This window comes from Cryptomeria japonica, chromosome 11 (assembly GCF_030272615.1).
Source record: "Cryptomeria japonica chromosome 11, Sugi_1.0, whole genome shotgun sequence".
Classification (NCBI taxonomy): domain Eukaryota; kingdom Viridiplantae; phylum Streptophyta; class Pinopsida; order Cupressales; family Cupressaceae; genus Cryptomeria; species Cryptomeria japonica.
The window spans coordinates 105262170-105282503 of record NC_081415.1 but is presented as its reverse complement, the minus strand read 5'-3'; the positions used below and the strand labels follow the sequence as shown (position 1 = coordinate 105282503).

The 20334-nt window shown below is 36.0% G+C and overlaps 1 protein-coding gene across 4 annotated transcripts in view; it reads right to left on the bottom strand.

Annotated features, from left to right (window-relative positions):
• The window catches only part of LOC131041291 (uncharacterized), a 102320-nt gene that overhangs the window by 36722 nt on the left and 45264 nt on the right, over positions 1–20334 (bottom strand). For all 4 annotated transcript variants that reach the window (XR_009105005.2, XM_057974331.2, XM_057974329.2 and 1 more), the window contains exons 5-6: positions 18878–19058; positions 18315–18612 (exon numbers count right to left, since the gene is read on the bottom strand). Coding sequence is in view for 3 of the 4 variants with exons in the window: in XM_057974331.2 (XP_057830314.2) it covers positions 18315–18612; positions 18878–19058 (479 nt within the window). In the remaining variant the exon portion in view is untranslated. The remainder of the gene's footprint in view (positions 1–18314; positions 18613–18877; positions 19059–20334) is intronic.

The window sequence follows — 20334 nt, the reverse complement described above, 5'->3', positions numbered from 1 at the left end:
CTTAAGGGGGGGTGTTGGTGTAAATAAATATTCACTTTGGATATTATTACACTTACTTAAGTTAACTTAGGATAATGCATCTCTTCGTAGTTTGGAATTGAGACACTTAGGGAAGTGTGCACTTAGGGATAGAGCTTAAAGGAGAAATTCCACCTTTTGTGGTCTTATTTTGCTATTACACTCCACATTCGGTGGGTCATCCACCTCTTGTGGAATATTATATTATTTCTCCTACCTACCCTTAGTATTTCTTACCTACCCTTGTTTCTCATTGAGCCACATGTCATATTTGTGTGCTCATACATCCATATGGCCTTGCCTATATAAGCAGGCCTCTATTCATTGTATTGGTTAATCCAGTTGATCATTTTTATATTGATGAGAATACAGTTTGTTCTTGTCATTCTATTGTCTCTTTTATGCTTTTCATTGTGCCCTTGATCTTGGCAAAATCCAACAAAGTATACTTCTGATTTTCTGAGCTTGATCAGCAATTCTCTTTCATCTCATGAATTAAACTTTGAACCCTGGATTGAGAACATTCAAGTTGGGATGATCAAGTGTGAAGTTGATCCTTCCCTACCTAGAGTAGATGAGATATTTGGTTGCACACATAGTGGACCAGCCACAAAAAGCCTGTCTTTGTTGAGAAATAGAAACATCTCCCATTCATCAATGGACTTGTCACCTCTTTCATATGATAGAGCAAAGACATACTTATTAATTAGAGATTCAGTCTTCTTAGATATTACATTGGGCTATGAGGATCAAAATGTAAGGGACTTCGTTGGTTGCATGGCTAAACAAAACATTTACCTAGCAACCTCCAATGGAGGCACACTAACTTGTGGAAATATAGGTAAAGTTGCAGCAGCTGTTTGGGGGTCTTAATGACATATTCATCGCACTTTCCCTGCTAAAGATTGACTCATCCATGAATTCCAAACAGCATTGATTGTTGGTAGTAATTGTGGCTAAATTTGGAGTGAAATTCTCAATTGGATAGATGATGTCTTGATTCATTGCAGCAGCTTAATGAGGATTGGCATGATGGATGGATGTAACAGCATAGAGATTTGGGAACCTAGCATTGACAGGTGTGCTGCATTTCTTGGTGAATTCCTTCGATGGATCCATGATGAGTTGCTTCACTTAGGGTGTACAGATGTTTATATCAGAGTAGTGCAGCAGTTTGGTGTAGCAACATTTCTTATATTGGTATGGGATCCAGGAATTAGTTGTCATTATGAAGGTGCAGATTGCTAGAGGACAAACAATTCCAAGAAGGGAGGACTGTAATGTCCCCACTTTCCTAGTGATCACTCAAGAGCATGGATTTGCCTGTTAGCCATCTTCGCAAGTGAAATTTAGTGGACAGGAGATGTTAATACTACCAAGGGGATCCATACTTAGCCATTTTTGGCCTTGGATAGCTTATTTCATTTGTACTTTATCATATTTCATTACAAAGTTACTTTATTCTAAAAATAGAAATATTTTATAGAAGTACTTTATAAAGGAAGATTATTTAATTCCAATTTAAAAGTCATAAAGTTACCTAGGCACGCCTATTGTTTGTAACTAGGAAAGAGGGTTCGGATTGCCCTAAGGCAACATCCGAACCCCTTCCCTTAAGCATAATGTGGAGGACGGGCCCCAAAAAGGGTTTACGTGGCCCTAAAACAAAGACCAGCCCCATTCACCGCGCCACATTAAATTGGCGCCAAAATGAATATGTAAATGGAGGCTGACTTAAAGGGTATGTGGGTTAAATGATCATATAAATAATGATCATTTACCAAACACAAACACATTCTCATTTTCCCTCTTGCAAAGCGAAATACCTCTGCAACTAAGCATGCGAATTTGAGAAGTAAAACTGGGCGAAATCATCCAAGAAGGTCAAAGGCATCGGTTGTTCCAGAATTCTATTAGAGAGCAGATTTGATGCAGACTTGGAATAATTAGAAGGGCAGATCTGACCATTAAACATGCAAATCTGATAAGAGGCTGAAGAGTTCAGCTAACTATTGTATTGGTACAATTCAGATTGAATACATAATCTGACCTGTGGGTCTTTAGTGCTGGGTTTTTCCTCCTTGGAGATTTTCCCAGGGTATTTGTGTTTGTCTTCTATGCACTTACTTTCATTCTGTCATTACTTTCCTTAATATTAGCAAATAATTAAATACTGATAAACTGATTACTAATCTGGGTCAAAAAATTGACATGGTATCAGAGCTAAGGTGTTACTAACTTCTGATTTTAGTAAATCATTTGTTGCATATAGCTGCTGTTTGTTTTCAGATTAAAATGTCAGGTTTGAAGACTGAAGATAGACTTGAGGGAGCCATTGATTTTGCTGCTTGGAAGGTTTGTATTCTATTGATCCTTGAAGAGAATGATGTGCTGAAATTTGTAGAAGAAGGGTTGTCTCCTCCAGAAGATGCTGAAGAACTGAAACAGTTCAAGAAAGATTCCCTCAAGGCTAGGAGGATTGTAATTGAATCCATCAAGAATCATCTTGTCACTGTCATATCAAAGTTTGTGTCTGCCAGGGAAATGATCAAACACTTGGAAGGGATGTATGAAGTCAACAACCTCAGCAGGGCACTTGCACTAAGACAGCAGCTTCTTCACATAAAAATGAAAGAAGAAGACTCAATCATAGCCTACTTCATGAAGATCAATGAACTAAAGGACAAGCTAAGCACTCTTGATTGCCAAATCTCGGACAAAGATCTTGTTATGATTGCATTAAATGGTCTACCTGATGAATGGGAACCATTCATTCATAGTATTTTGTGAAAAAGCTGATCGTCCCAACTTTGAGCATCTTCAATCTGATTGCATCGAAGAGGAATCTCGAATTGAGGTAAGAGGAAAACTCAAGAACTCTCACAAAGATAATCATGTTCTCTTAGCTAAATCTAGGAAAGGTGGACATTGGAAGAAAGAAAAGAGAAGCAAAGATTTTAGATCCTCCTCCTATGATCCAAGGAAGAAGTCAAGAGATTCCTCTCACATTCGTTGCTTCAGATGTGATAAGTATGGTCACTATGCCAAAGATTGTCAGAATGATCCGAAGGAAAGGGAAGTCAATTTAAATGAAGTTGTCAAACAAAGTGAGGATTATCTTCTTATCTCTACTCTATCCAGCAATGTTCCTACGGACAGTATTACGTGGATACTTGACAGTGGTGCCTTGTCATGTCACCTCCTTGATCGTTATTTATAAATCTAAATGAAACAATTATTATTATAGACTAATATAATCAACAAATGATTATTTGAAATTATTAATATTTAATTATTAAATATTATTTATTAATATTTAAGTATTAAATATTATTATTATTATTCACAAATTAATATTGAAAATTATTATACAAAAATTATTTAGTAATATGTGAATCACATTTTATTAATAGGATTTAATAATGTTAATACAATTAATATTACTAATGCCCTCATAACCGATTCCATCCTTGTCATCAGGTTGCTTGGATGGTTTATAATCATCGGTTGTTTATAACCGATTGTCTAATATGATTTCGATTTAACATATCACCGATTATATTGATCGGTCTCTAACAAACCATCATAGTATATGAGGCGTGGCGTCTCTTAGGCTAGTCATGACTTCTATAAAACCCATCGAGCTTCATATATATTGGGGTTTTCATTTTTGAAGAATGGGGAAAAGGGAATACGGACAAGGAATTAATACCATATACAACATTCTATAATATATTCTGCAGTCGGTGAAGATAATATAACACAGCGATAAAGGTAAGAGGTGAATATATATATACAGCAGTCAGTACCCTTAAAGATACAACGATACATAGTGGATACTACACAGCAGATCAGAGGTGCGAATAACATACAAGCATCCGTAAATATATAGACCATGGCTATTAGACTCGTGTTGGATATACAACTGGTGGCCGACCAAAAGGGAGATAGAAGAGAACAGATAAGATTGAAAATATATATACTACAGCTCGATACAACAAGGAGTTAATACTAAGCAGTCAGTGTCTATAGCAAACTGAACATATAGGACACATAGCAGATAGGTATACACACATACAGATTTCTCAAGCATATAAATCTGATGATAATCTGTTATTAAATATACAGTAAGATACAGCATGTCTAGGATTAGATAATATGAAATAAATCGCAGCATAGATTTAGCAAGCAATTTCTAATGAATTCGTATTCAGTCAAACTGAAATGATAATCATAAGACATAAGGATAAAGTAAATTATGAATTGATACATTGCTACAGGTTATTGATAAATCGGGACTAAACATAATGACCCGTTTAATATTAATAACAGTGAACAAAAATAATGATTTACATTCATATGAATTTTCTTAATATATGAGTCCGAAAATGTCTTTAGGCAGAATTCAATAATCATATTGATATGGACAGCAAACAATGGTAGACCAGATCTGACATGTGTCAGATATGTCTGCCTTTACTAGCACTATATATATATATATGATTAATAAGCAATGGTAGTATTAAGGATTCACACAAAGGGTAATAAGCTAATACATAATAAATGTTTATATATATATATATATATATATATATATATAAAAAGATGTTTGATCAAAGAAATAATAATATAAGATCAATAAGAATTAGAAAGAACTCTTAGTAAATAGTCAATAACAAGAATAACAAGATTAATTGTCTAATGAGGATCGTCTAATGAGGAAAATTACATAAGTACTTGTTAATAACCAATAAATTGAAAGATATCACTGTCTGACTTTATGTTTAGTCTCTCAATCAACCAATATTAGTATATTGAGATAGATTAATTATGTTAATCAGGTAGGGGACATTACAAATTAATTAGTAAATTAATAAATATTATTAAATCACCAAAACAAAGTATTTATTAATTAGTTGATAATAATAAGTATTTATTAATTAAAAGGCGTAAATGATTTACATATCAAAAATAGGATTAATTATTTAGTATGATAAGATAGCTAGTACTTGATAGGCTACAAAAAGGGTAGAACATCCTAGGTTGGATTCATGTTAAGATAGTTTTGTCTCTTAATCGATTTAGTTAAGTTATAAATATATTGGAAATTGATTAATTACGGTTAAAACTTATGTTAACCAATTAGGGGACATTACATGCCTCCAGACACATCTCAAGTTTTCGTGAGCATCTTTCAGATCTGATTGAAAAAGACACCAACCTTCATGTAGTAATCGGTGATGATGCTCGATACTCGATAAAAGGTTCTGGTACTACCTCTTTAAAACTAGATTCTGGTATTTCCTTACAACTCTGTGATATTCTCTTTGTACCTGGTATTAAAAGAAATCTTATTTCCATTTCTGCCTTAGAAGATAAGGGTTTGCAAATAGCATTCTCTGAAGGGAAAGTACTCGCTTGGCCTAAGAAATCTCATTTCAAATCTGCTAGTATTATTGGAAATAGATGTGATAGTTTATATAAGCTTGCAGCTAATCCAACTCAAGCTCTCATTCATGAGACCCCTGAATCATGCGAGCTATGGCATAGAAGACTGGGACATCTACACTTTCAAGCTCTTCCCACTCTTGGTAAAATGGTTAAAGGTATGCCTAAACTCAGTTTATCTCATGATGATGCTTGTAAAGGTTGTGCAATGGGCAAGAATGTGAAGAATCCTTTTCATAAAAGCGATAGTAGGGCTAAAGAAAGGTTAGAACTTATTCATTCAGATTTATGTGGTCCTATGTCTGTAGCATCTCCTAGCAGTTTCCTATATTATGTTATCTTCATAGATGATTTCTCTAGAAAAACATGGATCTATTTTCTTAAATCTAAAGAGTCTGAAGAAGTCCTAAACAGATTTAAAGAATTCAAAGCCTTAGTTGAAAACACTATAGGAAACCGAATCAAATGTATGAGGTCTGACAATGGAGGTGAATACACCTCCAATAGTTTTTATGACTTTTGTATTAAAGCAGGAATTAAGAGGGAGTTTTGTGTTCCCTACAATCCTCAGCAAAATGGAGTTGCTGAAAGAAAGAACAGGACCATTGTTGAACTGCAAGAGCCATGATCCATGATCAAGACCTGCAACCTTTTCTATGGGCGGAAGCATCCAAAACAGCAATGTATATTCAAAATAGATGTCCTCATCGCGCCCTAAAGGATGTGACTCCCGAAGAAGCCTTTACAGGAATCAAACCTGACATCAGTCATCTAAGGATATTCGGGAGCCCAGTGTATGTTCATGTGCCTAAAGAAAAACGAACCAAGTTGGATCCATCTGGAAAGAAAGGCATCTTAGTGGGATACAGCAAATCTTCCGAAGCTTTCAGGATTTACATTTCAGATCAAGGTATGTTGAGGTAAGTAGAGATATAACTTTTGAAGAAGATATTGCTTTCAAAAGATCTAAAGGTTCATTATCCAACAATAATGATATGGAAATTGAAAATCAAGATTCAATAGTTGATGCTAACCCTGAGATACAAGAGGAGCCTACTGACCTTCTAGATCGGTAAGTTCAAAATGACTCATCAGAGCCTATGCTCCCTACCGATATACCTCAGGATATTGTGGTCTGCAAGAAGAGACCACTTTGCGTTAGAAACACGATTCAAGATGCTGAAGGTTTTACTGCTCCCAGAGGAACCTTTAGAGATAGCAAGAGATTCCAGAATCACGTCAACTACATTTCTGTGATGTGCAATATCATTGAGTCTGAACCTCACAATGTCGAAGAAGCTATGTCCCATTATGCTTGGAAATTAGCCATGGATGAAGAGTATGGGTCTATCATCAAGAATGATGTTTGGGACATTGTACCCAGACCCAAAGGTAAGTCTGTTGTTTCCTCTAAATGGTTGTTTAAAATTAAGCATAATGTTGATGGTAGTATCGAAAAATATAAAGCTAGGTTTGTAGCTCGTGGTTTCTCTCAAAAGGAAGGAATAGATTATGAAGAAACTTTTGCCCCTGTTGCTAGATATACCTCTATTAGATCTATAATAGCTATTGCTGTAGCCAAAGGTTGGGAGCTGCATCAAATGGACATTAAGACAGCCTTCCTCAATGGTGTCATTCAGGAGAAAGTCTATATTGAGCAACCAGAAGGTTATGTAATCCATAAAAGAGATTCTCATGTTTGCAGGTTGAAGAAAGCCTTATATGGGCTCAAACAGGGTCCTCGTGCTTGGTATGAAAGAATTGATAAGTACTTACTAAGCTTAGGATTTTGCAAGAATGATGTTGATGCTAACATTTACTTGAAAGTTTATAATGATGAGATGCTTATTTTAGTTTTGTATGTGGATGATTTATTTCTCATTGGTGAAAGTAAATTAATCATAAGATGTAAGAAGGAATTAGCCTCAGAATTTGAAATGAAGGATTTAGGTCTAATGCACTACTTCCTAAGGTTAGAAGTATGGCAAAGATCCAATGAAATTTTTCTAAGTCAAGGAAAATATACTATTGATATTTTGAAAAGATTTAGAATGATAGATTGTAAACCTATGCATACTCCTATGAAATCTAACTTAAAGAAGTTAAGTGTTTTTGTAGCTAACTCGGATTTTGCAGATCCATCTGAGTACAGGCAGTTGATTGGTTCCCTGATGTACCTAGTCAATACTAGGCCAGATATCTGTTATGCTGTGAATGCTCTCAGCCAGTTCATGAGCTTACCTAAACTTGTTCACCTAGTTGCTGCTAAGCACATCCTAAGATACCTACGTGGCACGATTGGTTATGGGCTGAAGTATTCACTTAATACCTCAATCCTCTTGGAAGGCTACTCAGATTCAGATTGGGCAGGAAGTGTCAAGGACAAGAAAAGTACTTCAAGGATCTGCTTCAACTTAGGCTCTGCAGTGATCTCTTGGGCATGTAGAAAGCAATCTTCGGTAGCATTAAGCACTGCAGAAGCTGAGTACATTGCCACATTTGTTGCATCCAGAGAAGCAGTGTGGCTTCGCAAGCTCCTTGTTGGATTATTTGGTCAAGCTAGTGGTCCTACCACCATTCATTGTGATAATCAAAGCTGTATAAAGATGTCAGTAAATCCCGTATTTCATGATCGATCCAAACATGTGGAAACACACTATCATTTCATTCGGGACATGGTGCAAAGAGGCGCCATTCATCTAAAGTACATTAGCACAGAAGAACAGACTGCGGACATCCTTACCAAACCGTTATCCAGGGTGAAGTTCGAATACTTCAAAGACAGACTTGGTGTTGTGGAAAATGGAACCCTGATTGAGAAGGAGCTTCAATCTCAGTGACTCTATCTACAGCAATTTGAATCATTCTTTGCTTATGTGCAAGAATGAATTATGTCCAATCTATGTTTGTGTGCTAGATGGAAAATTGTAATTATGTAAAGACCCACTTTTGTATTACACTTTCTATGCTTGTGTGCTAGAATCATCCTATGCTCGTGTGCTAGGTGGAAGATGTAATTCTATGCTTATGTGCTAGATGGAACTCTAAAGGTTCAGATTATGTATTCTCCTCTTCCCTAGTTAAGAGGGAGTGTTGTTTGTAACTAGGAAAGAGGGTTCGGATTGCCCTAAGGCAACATCCGAACCCCTTCCCTTAAGCATAAAGTGGAGGACCGGCCCCAAAAAGGGTTAACGTGGCCCTAAAACAAAGACCAGCCCCATTCACCACCCCACATTAAATTGGCACCAAAATGAATATGTAAATGGAGGCCGACTTAAAGGGTATGTGGGTTAAATGATCATATAAATAATGATCATTTACCAAACACAAACACATTCTCATTTTCCCTCTTGCAAAGTGAAATACCTCTGCAACTAAGCATGCGAATTTGAGAAGTAAAACTGGGCGAAATCATCCAAGAAGGTCAAAGGCATTGGTTGTTCCAGAATTCTGTTAGAGAGCAGATTTGATGCAGACTTGGAATAATTAGAAGGGCAGATCTGACCATTAAACATGCAGATCTGATAAGAGGCTGAAGAGTTCAGCTAACTATTGTATTGGTACAATTCAGATTGAAAACATAATCTGACCTGTGGGTCTTTAGTGCTCGGTTTTTCCTCCTTGGAGGTTTTCCCAGGGTATTTGTGTTTGTCTCCTATGCACTTACTTTCATTCTGTCATTACTTTCCTTAATATTAGCAAATAATTAAATACTGATAATCTGATTACTAATCTGGGTCACAAAATTAACAACGCCTACTTGGGCAAGTTGTTTCTTGTTAAAAAATGGGCAAGATTTAATGTTGAATTGGACCCTCGAATTGGACACCTAAGTGGATAGAATATTCCCTTGGGATATGGGAATATGAGAACCCTAATTTGGGCGTGGGGTTTTCAGAAGCATAGAGGGAGTACGACAACTTTTTGGCATTCATGACTATTATTTATACAGCTTCTATTTGGAATTGACCTCTGGAAGTGCATACCAGCAATAGATCCACCTTGGGAAATGAAAACTTTTCAGAGGGAGGTGAGTTTGGACGCAACCCCAACTCACATAACTGAAGAATTCTTCCGTAATTCTTGTTTGTGCATCAAAATCAGACCTACAGCAGCTTTATCAGATTGGCATCAACATATTGATCGGGTTTTAGATGCCATTGAAGGCTGCCACGTTCATTTCCAGCTCCCACGTGGCTTCCTAGGGCAGGATATACACCTTGGAGGCACCTAGAGTGCCAAATAAATAATTCAGCAGCAGATAGGGTTTCAAATTTGTTAGAAATTCATTGTCAGTAGTAGTAAACAGCAAATAAATCTTTCCTTCAGGTTTATTATGGCATATGTGATGACTATCAGCAATTCAATGTTGAAAATGGGTCAAATTCAATGATCTTGCCTGGGAGCTTGAAAGGAATTGTAGCAGAACTATTTATTTTTCCCATAATTGTTTTTGATAATTATAGTAGATGCAAATAAACCTCATTGGAGGTATTGGCACCATCGGGAGATTCCTAAATTGCCAGATTCACCAGTTCTATCAATAAAAAGCATCTTTCCTGGCTGGCACTAGACTCCTAGTATGCTACTTGTTGTCCCGAATTGTTAATTATAGTCTCAGTCATAACACTCAGAAAAAATAAATAAATCTATCTCCTTATTTTTTATCAGCGCACAGAAACTAAGTCTGTCATGTGCAATTTAATTAAGATTAAATTTAGTTAGTATTAACTAACAAAATTGCTATGCTATGTTAATGCATCGTTGAGTTTACTTAAGGAAATGATTGTCGGTGTAGAACGATCGTGGCTCCACACAAGGGTCACGACCCTATGTGGAACCACGTGGTTCCACATAGGATCGTGACCCCCTGTGGAGGCACGATCCAATGGAAGCAAACGATATATATACGCTACCCTCTCCGTTGAATAAGATAATTTTCGATAGGAGAAAACAATACAGTGATCGATAGTAAAACATAATCATTTGTTTTCAACTGCAGAGGCAAATCGATAAGACTATTAAAATCGGTTTTACATTCCTTATATTCTACGCTAAAACCTTTAAACTAGTTGTCTCAGAATTCTAATTGCTCAAAAAATAATAACAGTCTATTCACATTTACATGGTATCAAAGCCTAACTACTTAAGATCCGAATAGACTGAAAGCGAAGTTTACAAAATTGAAGAGTTCTAAAATGGCGAACACAATTAGATTCAAGGACAAACTCAAAGGAGCACCAAATTTTGTGGCTTGGAAAGTCAGAATTATGATAGTGTTAAAAGAGAACAAAGTAATCAAATTCATAAAAGAAGACAAGCCCGAACCTGAAGACGAACCTGAGAAAACTGTTTGGAATGAGGGAAATGATAAAGCTGTAAAAATCATGATAGATACAGTAAGGGATCACATAATACCACTTATATTAAAATATGACAATGCATATGAAATGTTCAAAACCCTTGAAAGGACGTATGAAATAAACAATCCAAGCAAAACCCTAGCTCTAAAAAGACAGTTGAACCACATAAGTATAAATAAAGGTGAAACAATAAACTCATACTTCATGAGGATAGGTTCACTCAAAGATCAACTGCAAAAACTTGATTATCACGTTGAGAAGCAAGAACTATCAATGATTACCCTAGACGGATTACCTGAATCCCGGGAATCATTCAAACAAGGCATAAATGCAAGGGATAAATTCACAGAATTTGATCGACTAAGGGATGACTGTCTCCTTGAAGAATCAAGGCAAATGAAAGGGGGAAATCACAAAACTAAAGATGAGAACCTCCACATTCTGAATACCGACTCCCGTAAGAAAGGCAAGAAGAGAAACTTCAAGAAGAGAAAATCCCATCATGGGAAAAGCTTTCATAAGAAAGACATGTCAAAAATCCAATGTCATAGATGTGATCAGTACGGACACATGTCATTTAATTGTCCTGACAAAGTAAAACAGCAGGCATCATTCGCCAAAGTAGAGAGGAACACAGAACTTGAATCTGAGAAGTTTGTATTATATTCAGCACTATCAAGTCAAGCCTCAAATAAGTCTAACACTTGGGTGATAGATAGTGGATCGTCAAGACATGTCACCGGATTCAGAGAATTACTAGACTCAATGGAAAAGGGATCAAATGAAGAGGTAACAATAGGGGATGACTCTGCACATCCTGTAAAAGGTGTCGAGACATGTACAATCAGACTGAAGTCTGGAATCTCAATCCAACTCACCGGGGTATTATTTGTACCAGGCATCAAAAGGAACTTAGTCTCTATCTCTACACTTGAGGACGACGGATATAGACTCTCATTCATAGAAGGAAAGGTAATGGCATGGCCAAAAACAGCCACCTTCAAAAGAGCACAAGTGATAGGTTACAGACAAGGGCACCTATATGAATTGTGTAATGAGCCAAATCAAACCTTACTTCATGAAGTCATAGATCAAGCAGAAATTTGGCATAGAAGACTAGGGCACTTACATTTTCGTGCTCTACCCTCTATGGAGAAATTAGTCACAGGACTACCTAAACTAAAGCCAATTCATTTGGATGTTTGTAAAGGATCTGCACTAGGGAAAAACACTAAAAGCTCTTTTCCCTGCAGTTCTAGAAAAACTAAAGGAGTACTAGAACTAGTTCACTCTGACTTATGTGGGCCTATGTCTGAACCATCACTAGGAAACGCATTATACTATGTGATCTTTGTAGACGATTTTTCTAGGAAAACTTGGATTTATTTCCTTAAAAATAAAGAATCTGAAGATATTCCTAGGAAATTTAAAGAGTTCAAATCTATTACAGAAAATCACTCTGGTAGGAAAATCAAAACTCTTAGGACTGACAATGGTAGGGAATACACATCAGAAGTATTTAAAGAGTTTTGTAAAGATGTTGGGATTAAGAGGGAGTTCATTGTACCCTACAATCCTCAACAAAACGGGGTTGCTGAAAGAAAAAATAGAACAATAGTAGAAGCGGCAAGAGCTATGTTGTTAGATCAAAACCTACAAAATTGCATTTTGGGGAGAAGCCACTAATACCACTGTATACATTCAAAATAGATGTCCTCACTCTCATATTGGTGACAAAACTTCTGAAGAAGTCTTTACCGAAGTTAAACCTGATATTAGCCATCTCAAAATATTTGGATGTCCTATTTATATTCATGTACCTAAGGAGAAAAGAACTAAATTAGAACCTACTGGACAGAAAGGGATTTTTGTAGGATATAGTGAAACATCTAAAGCCTACCAAATATTCATCCCTGGTCAAAGACAAATAGAACTAAGCAGAGATGTCATATTTGAGGAAGATATAGCTATTAACAAAACAAGGAGTTCCATCACACTTGAAATCCCAACTAATTCCATTAATTTGGAAGAAGATTCTCTTTATGAAAATCAAAAGGAGCATCCTGAGGATAACACCTTGGAACTTGAGAACACTACAACAGAGAATCCCAAGAAGAGACCACTATGGGCCACTCAAACAGTACAGGAAGCAGAATCCTTTGCAGCACCTAGAGGAACAGTTAGAGAAAGCAAAAGACCTTCAAAGTTTTCTAGCTATGTTACTCTAATGACAGACCTCATAAATGTTGAACCTTCAAGTGCCAAAGAGGCTCTTAAACAGCAAGTATGGAAGGATGCCATGATAGAGGAATGTCGATCTATTTTAAAGAATGATGTGTGGAAAATTGTGCCTAGACCTAAAGGAAAATCAGTTGTATCTTCTAAATGGCTCTTTAAAATTAAGCATGTTGCTGATGGCAGTATAGAAAAACATAAGGCAAGATTTGTTGCTCGAGGCTTCTCTCAGAAGGAAGGAATTGACTACGAAGAAACATTTGCACCTGTTGCACGATACACTTCTGTCAGAACAATCCTGGCTATAACAGCATCTAAAAGATGGAAGGTTCATCAAATGGATGTAAAAACTGCATTTTTGAATGGAACAATTGAAGAAGAAGTATATCTAGAGCAACCTGAGGGATTTGAGGTAAATAATGCTAAAACACATGTATGCAAGTTAGAGAAAGCACTGTATGGATTAAAACAAGCTCCCAGAGCATGGTACGAAAGAATTGACAGTTACTTATTAGAGATAGGTTTCTCTAAAAACATTGCTGATCCAAATCTGTATTTCAAAATAATAAAAGGTGAAATGTTGATACTCATATTATATGTAGATGACTTATTAATTACAGGTGGAGATCATCTCATTGCAAAATGCAAACAAGAACTAGCTTCAGAGTTTGAGATGAAAGATTTAGGTCTACTCCATTATTTCCTTGGATTAGAAGTATGGCAAAAACCAGATGGTATTTATCTAAATCAAGGTAAATACACCATTGACATTCTGAAGAGATTTGGAATGATGAATTGTAAGCCAATGTCATCTCCTATGGAAACAAACCTACATAAACTAAAAGAAGCTATAGCAAATTCCAAATTTGCAGATCCAACATTATACAGACAGATTATTAGATCATTAATGTACCTAGTCAATACCAGACCTGATATATGTTATGCAGTAAATGCACTCAGCCAACACATGGTTGAACCCAAAGAAATACATTTGGTTGCAGTAAAGCATATATTGAGATATCTACAAGGTACCTTGGACTATGGACTGCATTATGAACACACTGCATTGAACCTACATGGATACTCTGATTCAGACTAGGCTGGAAGCGTGATAGACAGGAAGAGCACTTCAGGATGCTGTTTCAGCTTAGGGTCAGCTATGGTATCTTGGATCTGCAGAAAACAATCTTCCATAGCTCAGAGCTCCACAGAGGCTGAATATATAGCTGCATCCATGGCAGCTAAGGAAGCCGTATGGTTGAGGAAATTGATAGTAGGACTGTTTGGTGAAAGTTTGAAACCTCCTATCATTCATTGTGACAATCAGAGTTGCATTAAACTTTCAGTGAATCCAATTTTTCATGATAGATCCAAGCACATTGAGATCTCATATCACTATGTAAGAGACATGACAGAGAGAAAGGTAATAAGACAGGAATATGTCAATACAGGAGATTAGACAGCTGACATTCTCACCAAACCCCTAGCAAGAGTGAAAATTGATCACTTCAGGAGGTATCTTGGTATGGTTAAAATGTAATTGATGTCTAAAATTTATGTAAACTTCTTGGTCATATATTTGAGTATATGAAGTATGAAACCTTTCCCTGTGTTCACTATTAAAGGATGACGATTCTTTAGTTAATGAACACTTGTATTTTAACATTGTAAGGTGACGATCTTATAAATGTTTGAAAGATCATATAAACTGAAAATCAAAAAATTTGAATATCAGTAATATGATAAGTTATAGTAGACATTATGTAAGCGGATTAATGTCAGTGCACATACTATAACAAGGATATCAAAGTGAGTATATCCCTAGTATCACAGACTGATACTTAAAATTGGATATCAAAGTGAGCATATCCTTAGTATCACAGGCTGATACTTAAAATTGGATATCAAAGTGAGTATATCCTGAGTATCACACGATGATACTTCACACCTAGGTGATGTAATTCTCATGAGATTAGTGGTGAGCTCAATTAAGTTTTAGGTCTATACTCCTAGGACTAAGAGGGAGTGTTAATTATAGTCTCAGTCGTAACACTCAAAAGAAATAAATAAATCTATCTCCTTATTTTTTATCAGCGCACAGAAACTAAGTCTGTCATGCGCAATTTAATTAAGATTAAATTTAGTTAGTATTAACTAACAAAATTGCTATGCTATGTTAATGCATCGTTGAGTTTACTTAAGGAAATGATCGCCGGTGTAGAAGGATCGTGACCCCCTGTGGAGGCACGATCCAATAGAAGCAAACGATATATATGCGCTACCCTCTCCGTTGAATAAGATAATTTTCGATAGGAGAAAACAATACAGTGATCGATAGTAAAACATAATCATTTGTTTTCAACTGCAGAGGCAAATTGATAAGACTATTAAAATCGGTTTTACATTTCTTATATTCTATGCTAAAACCTTTAAACTAGTTGTCTCAGAATTCTGATTGCTCAAAAAATAATAACAGTCTATTTACATTTACACGAATAATTAGAATCCTTAGTTCTAGAAGTATTTACTTTGTTGTTCATTAAAATCAGAACTCTGATTTATTTATCAATCAATTATATTCATTCATTTTGTGGTTCAAAGTATTATTACCTTTTCTATTCTATCACACTTAAACTCTGAGCAAGCATTTGTTGGTTTTAGGCAATCAGATGTTAATCTAGTTACTTAAATTAGAAATAGACTGAGAATAAGCAGAAATAACAATAAAGTACACAACACAACACACAAGTACCCTGGGAAAACCTCCCTCTTGGAGGAAAAACCCAGCAACAAAATCTCAGTTTATTTTAGACAATGTCAGTATACAACTTTGCTTCAACACTTGAAGCAACATATAAATAAGAACAGAAGAATGAAGATTCCAAACTAGGGCACAAGGAATAGCTTGATAAACTTATCTACAATATCAAGATTTGTTGTTTGCTGTCATGCAGATCATTTTCAAAGCATAGAAGTGAATTCGCTGACTGTGAATGTGATTTGCTGCTACTGAGACAATTCGTTGTTCCTAGGAATGAATCGCTGCCTCAAGAAGATAGTTCGCTGCTCTTGGAAGGATGATTCACATAAGGCTAACAGCGCTTGATGAAGATGATGCATTGTGTAGAATGAATCTTGTTTATATACAAGATTCATGTTCAAGTCTTCCAAGTCGGCTTTAACCAATTCCCTTTATTTTAAATATTTCAATTTGCACTTTTGGCGCCCAATTTGGGGCATACGTAACTTGCAAGATGTAACACGTTTCCTTTTGAGCCCAGCCCTATTAGACATGAATTGCTTAACCACACGTTACATTTGGGCCCAGCCCTATAGACATGAATTGCTTAACCACACATTACAATAAGATAATATTTTAATTGCCAAAAGGCAACATTAAAATATGATCTGAACTAGCTAACCATTTCAACAGCATTGACAATAAACTTAAGCACAAAACCTCGAGGAACCATTCTAAACTTCAATCAGCAGCAAATAAACTCAGAAATAAAATTCAGTATAGAATTGGCAGCGATCTTACACATGCTCAGCATTTCAGCAAGTTGTACCAGGCAGCTGATTACTCTAAAATTAGTCCAGACTAACTTGCCCGTATTCGCTGTTGAAAAATTGAATGGTACTACCTCTTTCCCATGCCACGAAAAGTAGCTTACCTTTACAATGAATCTTACATTTGAAAACCTTACGTATCCTTTCTAAGGAAACCACTACAGAAAACAGCATAAGTAGGGCCAAACACATATGGGTTGGAACAGCACATAAAGCTGACTACCCAATGGAATTGTACCAGAAAGAGTTAGGGAGTTATTAATCCAATCAAAAACTTAAGCCAAAAGAATGACTTTTCATAGTATGTAGCTTATTTTAAGTATTTGCTGTCTGAAAATTGCAGTATACTGACGTATCTTTTGTCTTTACGATCTGTAGTAGCAAACGGGATGGGACATGAACCTCCTAGTTTATTCTGTCTAAAAATCACCTGCTGTCAGATTAATTTAATCTCTTTTACTGCAATTACTACTCACCAAATAATAATATTGCCCAAGATTTACTGCTTTTTTCTTTTATCATAAGAAAATCCAGGTTTTAGCAAGTGTGTAACCCCATACAGTCATATGTGAAGGAAAAAGTTTTCAAGCATTTAATTTTTATTAACAAATCATATATCCATTTTTTATGACTAGTCACTGTATAGCATTCACTTGTTAGTTGCACTTATTCTGGAAACCTGGAACTAACCCTACCACTGTAAAGAAAAATGGCATGTAACAAGCCAGTGTGCCCACAGTGGATGAGTTCATTTCATTTTGGATAGAGATTTAGCTAAATTGCTGGTTCTGGTACAGTACAGAGTACGGGTACAGGATATGGGTATGCCCGTATTGCAAAATAAATTTCTTGGGTACATTGAATATATATACAATAAATTAAAAAATATACAGAATTGTAAAATTAAATACATTTGGTAGTATGATACTTCATCATTGATCAATGCCAAATGCCAAAATAGTAGTGATAAAGATAAATATTAAATGCCATTTGATAGTTCAGAATTATAATATATATGTCTAGGTTCATGATTCAAGTGAAATTAATTTCAATTACAAAACTGAAATAAATAAAAATCAAAAATAATAATTGACTTAAGTTAAAAAATGTTCAAAACAATTGTTTTGGGCACTTTTTGAGCAGCTAAACCCTCTAGGTACACCCAGGGAGCACCATGGACGCCCTGGGTTCCCTGTGGGTACACAGAACATGGGGGATCCGTGGCATACCAACATCGGGACGCTCCCAGAACGGGTACAGGACCTAAAAAGGGAGAACCCAGTAACTTAGAGATTTAGTTTTAAGTTTTAACAGTTCATGATTGCTACTAGAATGTAATGCGTACAGTTTCTTCTTCTCAACAAGATGACAGCTATCAAATCCATCGGTTCAATCTTGTGATGGAATTTACTCCAAATGCAGTTTATTTGTAACATAAGTTATCAACCATACAACTCCATCTGTGCCTTAGTATTGACTGCCACTAATTTCTTACAGGTTAGATTGCAAGTAACAATACCACTGAAGAGGTTTGTACTACCAAATCTGGCACTATTTTACACTTAAACATGTCTTATGTCATAAATTAAAGCTCTCTATTGATGAATCGACATTCAAATGCAGCATTTAATTAATTTTTCTTTTTGTCATTAAAGTATGTTTGGCTGATTCAAAAGTTACCTGTAATGCTGCACCTCTACATGATGAGGTCCACCTGTTATTTGTGTATTAGAAGCCTGAACACTCTGCACTCTCAGCAATGTCACTGGTAGATTTAGAACTTCTTTCTTACAGACATCACAGGTCTTGTTTCCCTTTATGCTAAACCATTTTATTGCACACTCTTCATGTGCCAGTGCAAGATCCCCCTTGCAGTTGCATTCCATTTTAAGAGTCTCCCCCCCTTCACAAAGCTCAACAAGGCAAATTCTGCAAACGGCATCCTCTTCAGGAATATCTTCACCACCATCTTCAGAACCTGCTGAATATCATGGAGCTGAGAATACAATGTATGCCATGACTAGGATATATCATCACATGAAAGTAGTCCCTTTACTAATGAAAAGACCTCGATGAATAAAGATGAAAATATTTGGTAAAAAGAATGTCAGGAAAAAGAGGAATGTTCATTTGAGCATAAAACAGATAATCAATTTCAGTACTATAATATCATTCTATTCTAAACAGCATTCTAGCAACAAGCAGAATTATTTATAGACAACAGCTAATTATGAAAAAGGTACCAGTATCTTTTGCAGAAACCTCCTTTGAGATTGCAAATGCTCCATCTTCAGTGTTACGAGGGGTGACGAGTGTCACACGGATGATAGCACCTGAGGAATCCACTCTCCTTAAATTTCCTGTTTTATTATTATTCAAGGGCATTGATAGTGACCGAGAAAAATTCCCTCTGTCAACTGCTCTCTGTCAGAAAATGAAGTCTGGTAAGAACAGTTATTTACAACCTAGAACGCCAGGCTTATGGATAGACCCAGAACGTAATAAAATAGAAATCATCATAAAACAGGGAAAAAAATATGCAGAACATCATGAAGTCTGTCTAGTCAAATCATAAGTGTTATGACAGTCCAAAAGAAAAAATGTAGAACATATATCCTTCATCCATACAAGAATCTCACTGTAAGAAACCCACAATGTGCCCTAACCCATCCCAGACAATCACTTTTTAAATTTTTTTCTTCAGAAAATAAACTTTTAGTTAACATGTTACTCTTTTCTTTGCAAAAGAATTTTTTTATACGTTGGTCCTTGGTCAGGCAATCCCTACTTAAACTTTCTCTCTCATTATTTTCTAAGTTATTTTCCTCTAGACCATAATTGATTTCTTATACAGATTGTCTATAAGAAATGAATGTATGTTTGAAACTTCCTACAACATGACAAACAATATGTAGCTGCTACAACCAAAAAATGCAAGTGCATTATAGCAAAGCCAAGGGTACTTGTTGATGTGTTTTTTTAGGACACCTCGAACACAGAATAAATACCAAGTATTCTATCCTTTCTTGAACAAAGAAACCTCATATGCTAAAGAATATGATCAAATGAGACAACTCCAAGGTTAGCAATACGAACAATCGACTTCATAATTTGACTCAATGTGTTTGATGTGATCTTGCTGGTAATCACAGAGGGACTTACGCATATGAACACAAGTGGAACATGGAATCTTACTGACTCGCTTGGAAAAAAAAGACACAAGGAGATAAGGGTTAAGAAAGTCTATGCTAGTCCTAACAATGTAAGAAATGATTGTTGGCTTGGTGCAACCTGTTGTGACCTTTACACACATCGCCCCATTGCTAACGGGGACCCCCTCTTTTCTTGCTTTCTGCATTGTTAGGTTAGGGTTTTGGCTGCTTAGTGGGCAATTTTGTGTTTCCGTGCCCGAGTCTCGGAGTTTTGATCATGCCTAGTGTCGCTTAGGGTTTTGCAGTTATAGGATCAAGCGCGTAAAATTGAGATTTTTAATGATCCTAGTTTTGTCTAAGTGTTGACCCTTCGGAGCATTGACGTGTTTTTAAATGTCCTCATCAGTGATTTTAAGTGCTAAGGTGTTTTCAAACCTTTTGGAGTTGTTTTTTCGCTCCTAGGGAGTTATTTGAGTTGATTTCGCACTTTATCTTGATAGATTTCCTTGTGGTACGCTCCAATTTTTGAAGAGTTTGCATAGGTCCAA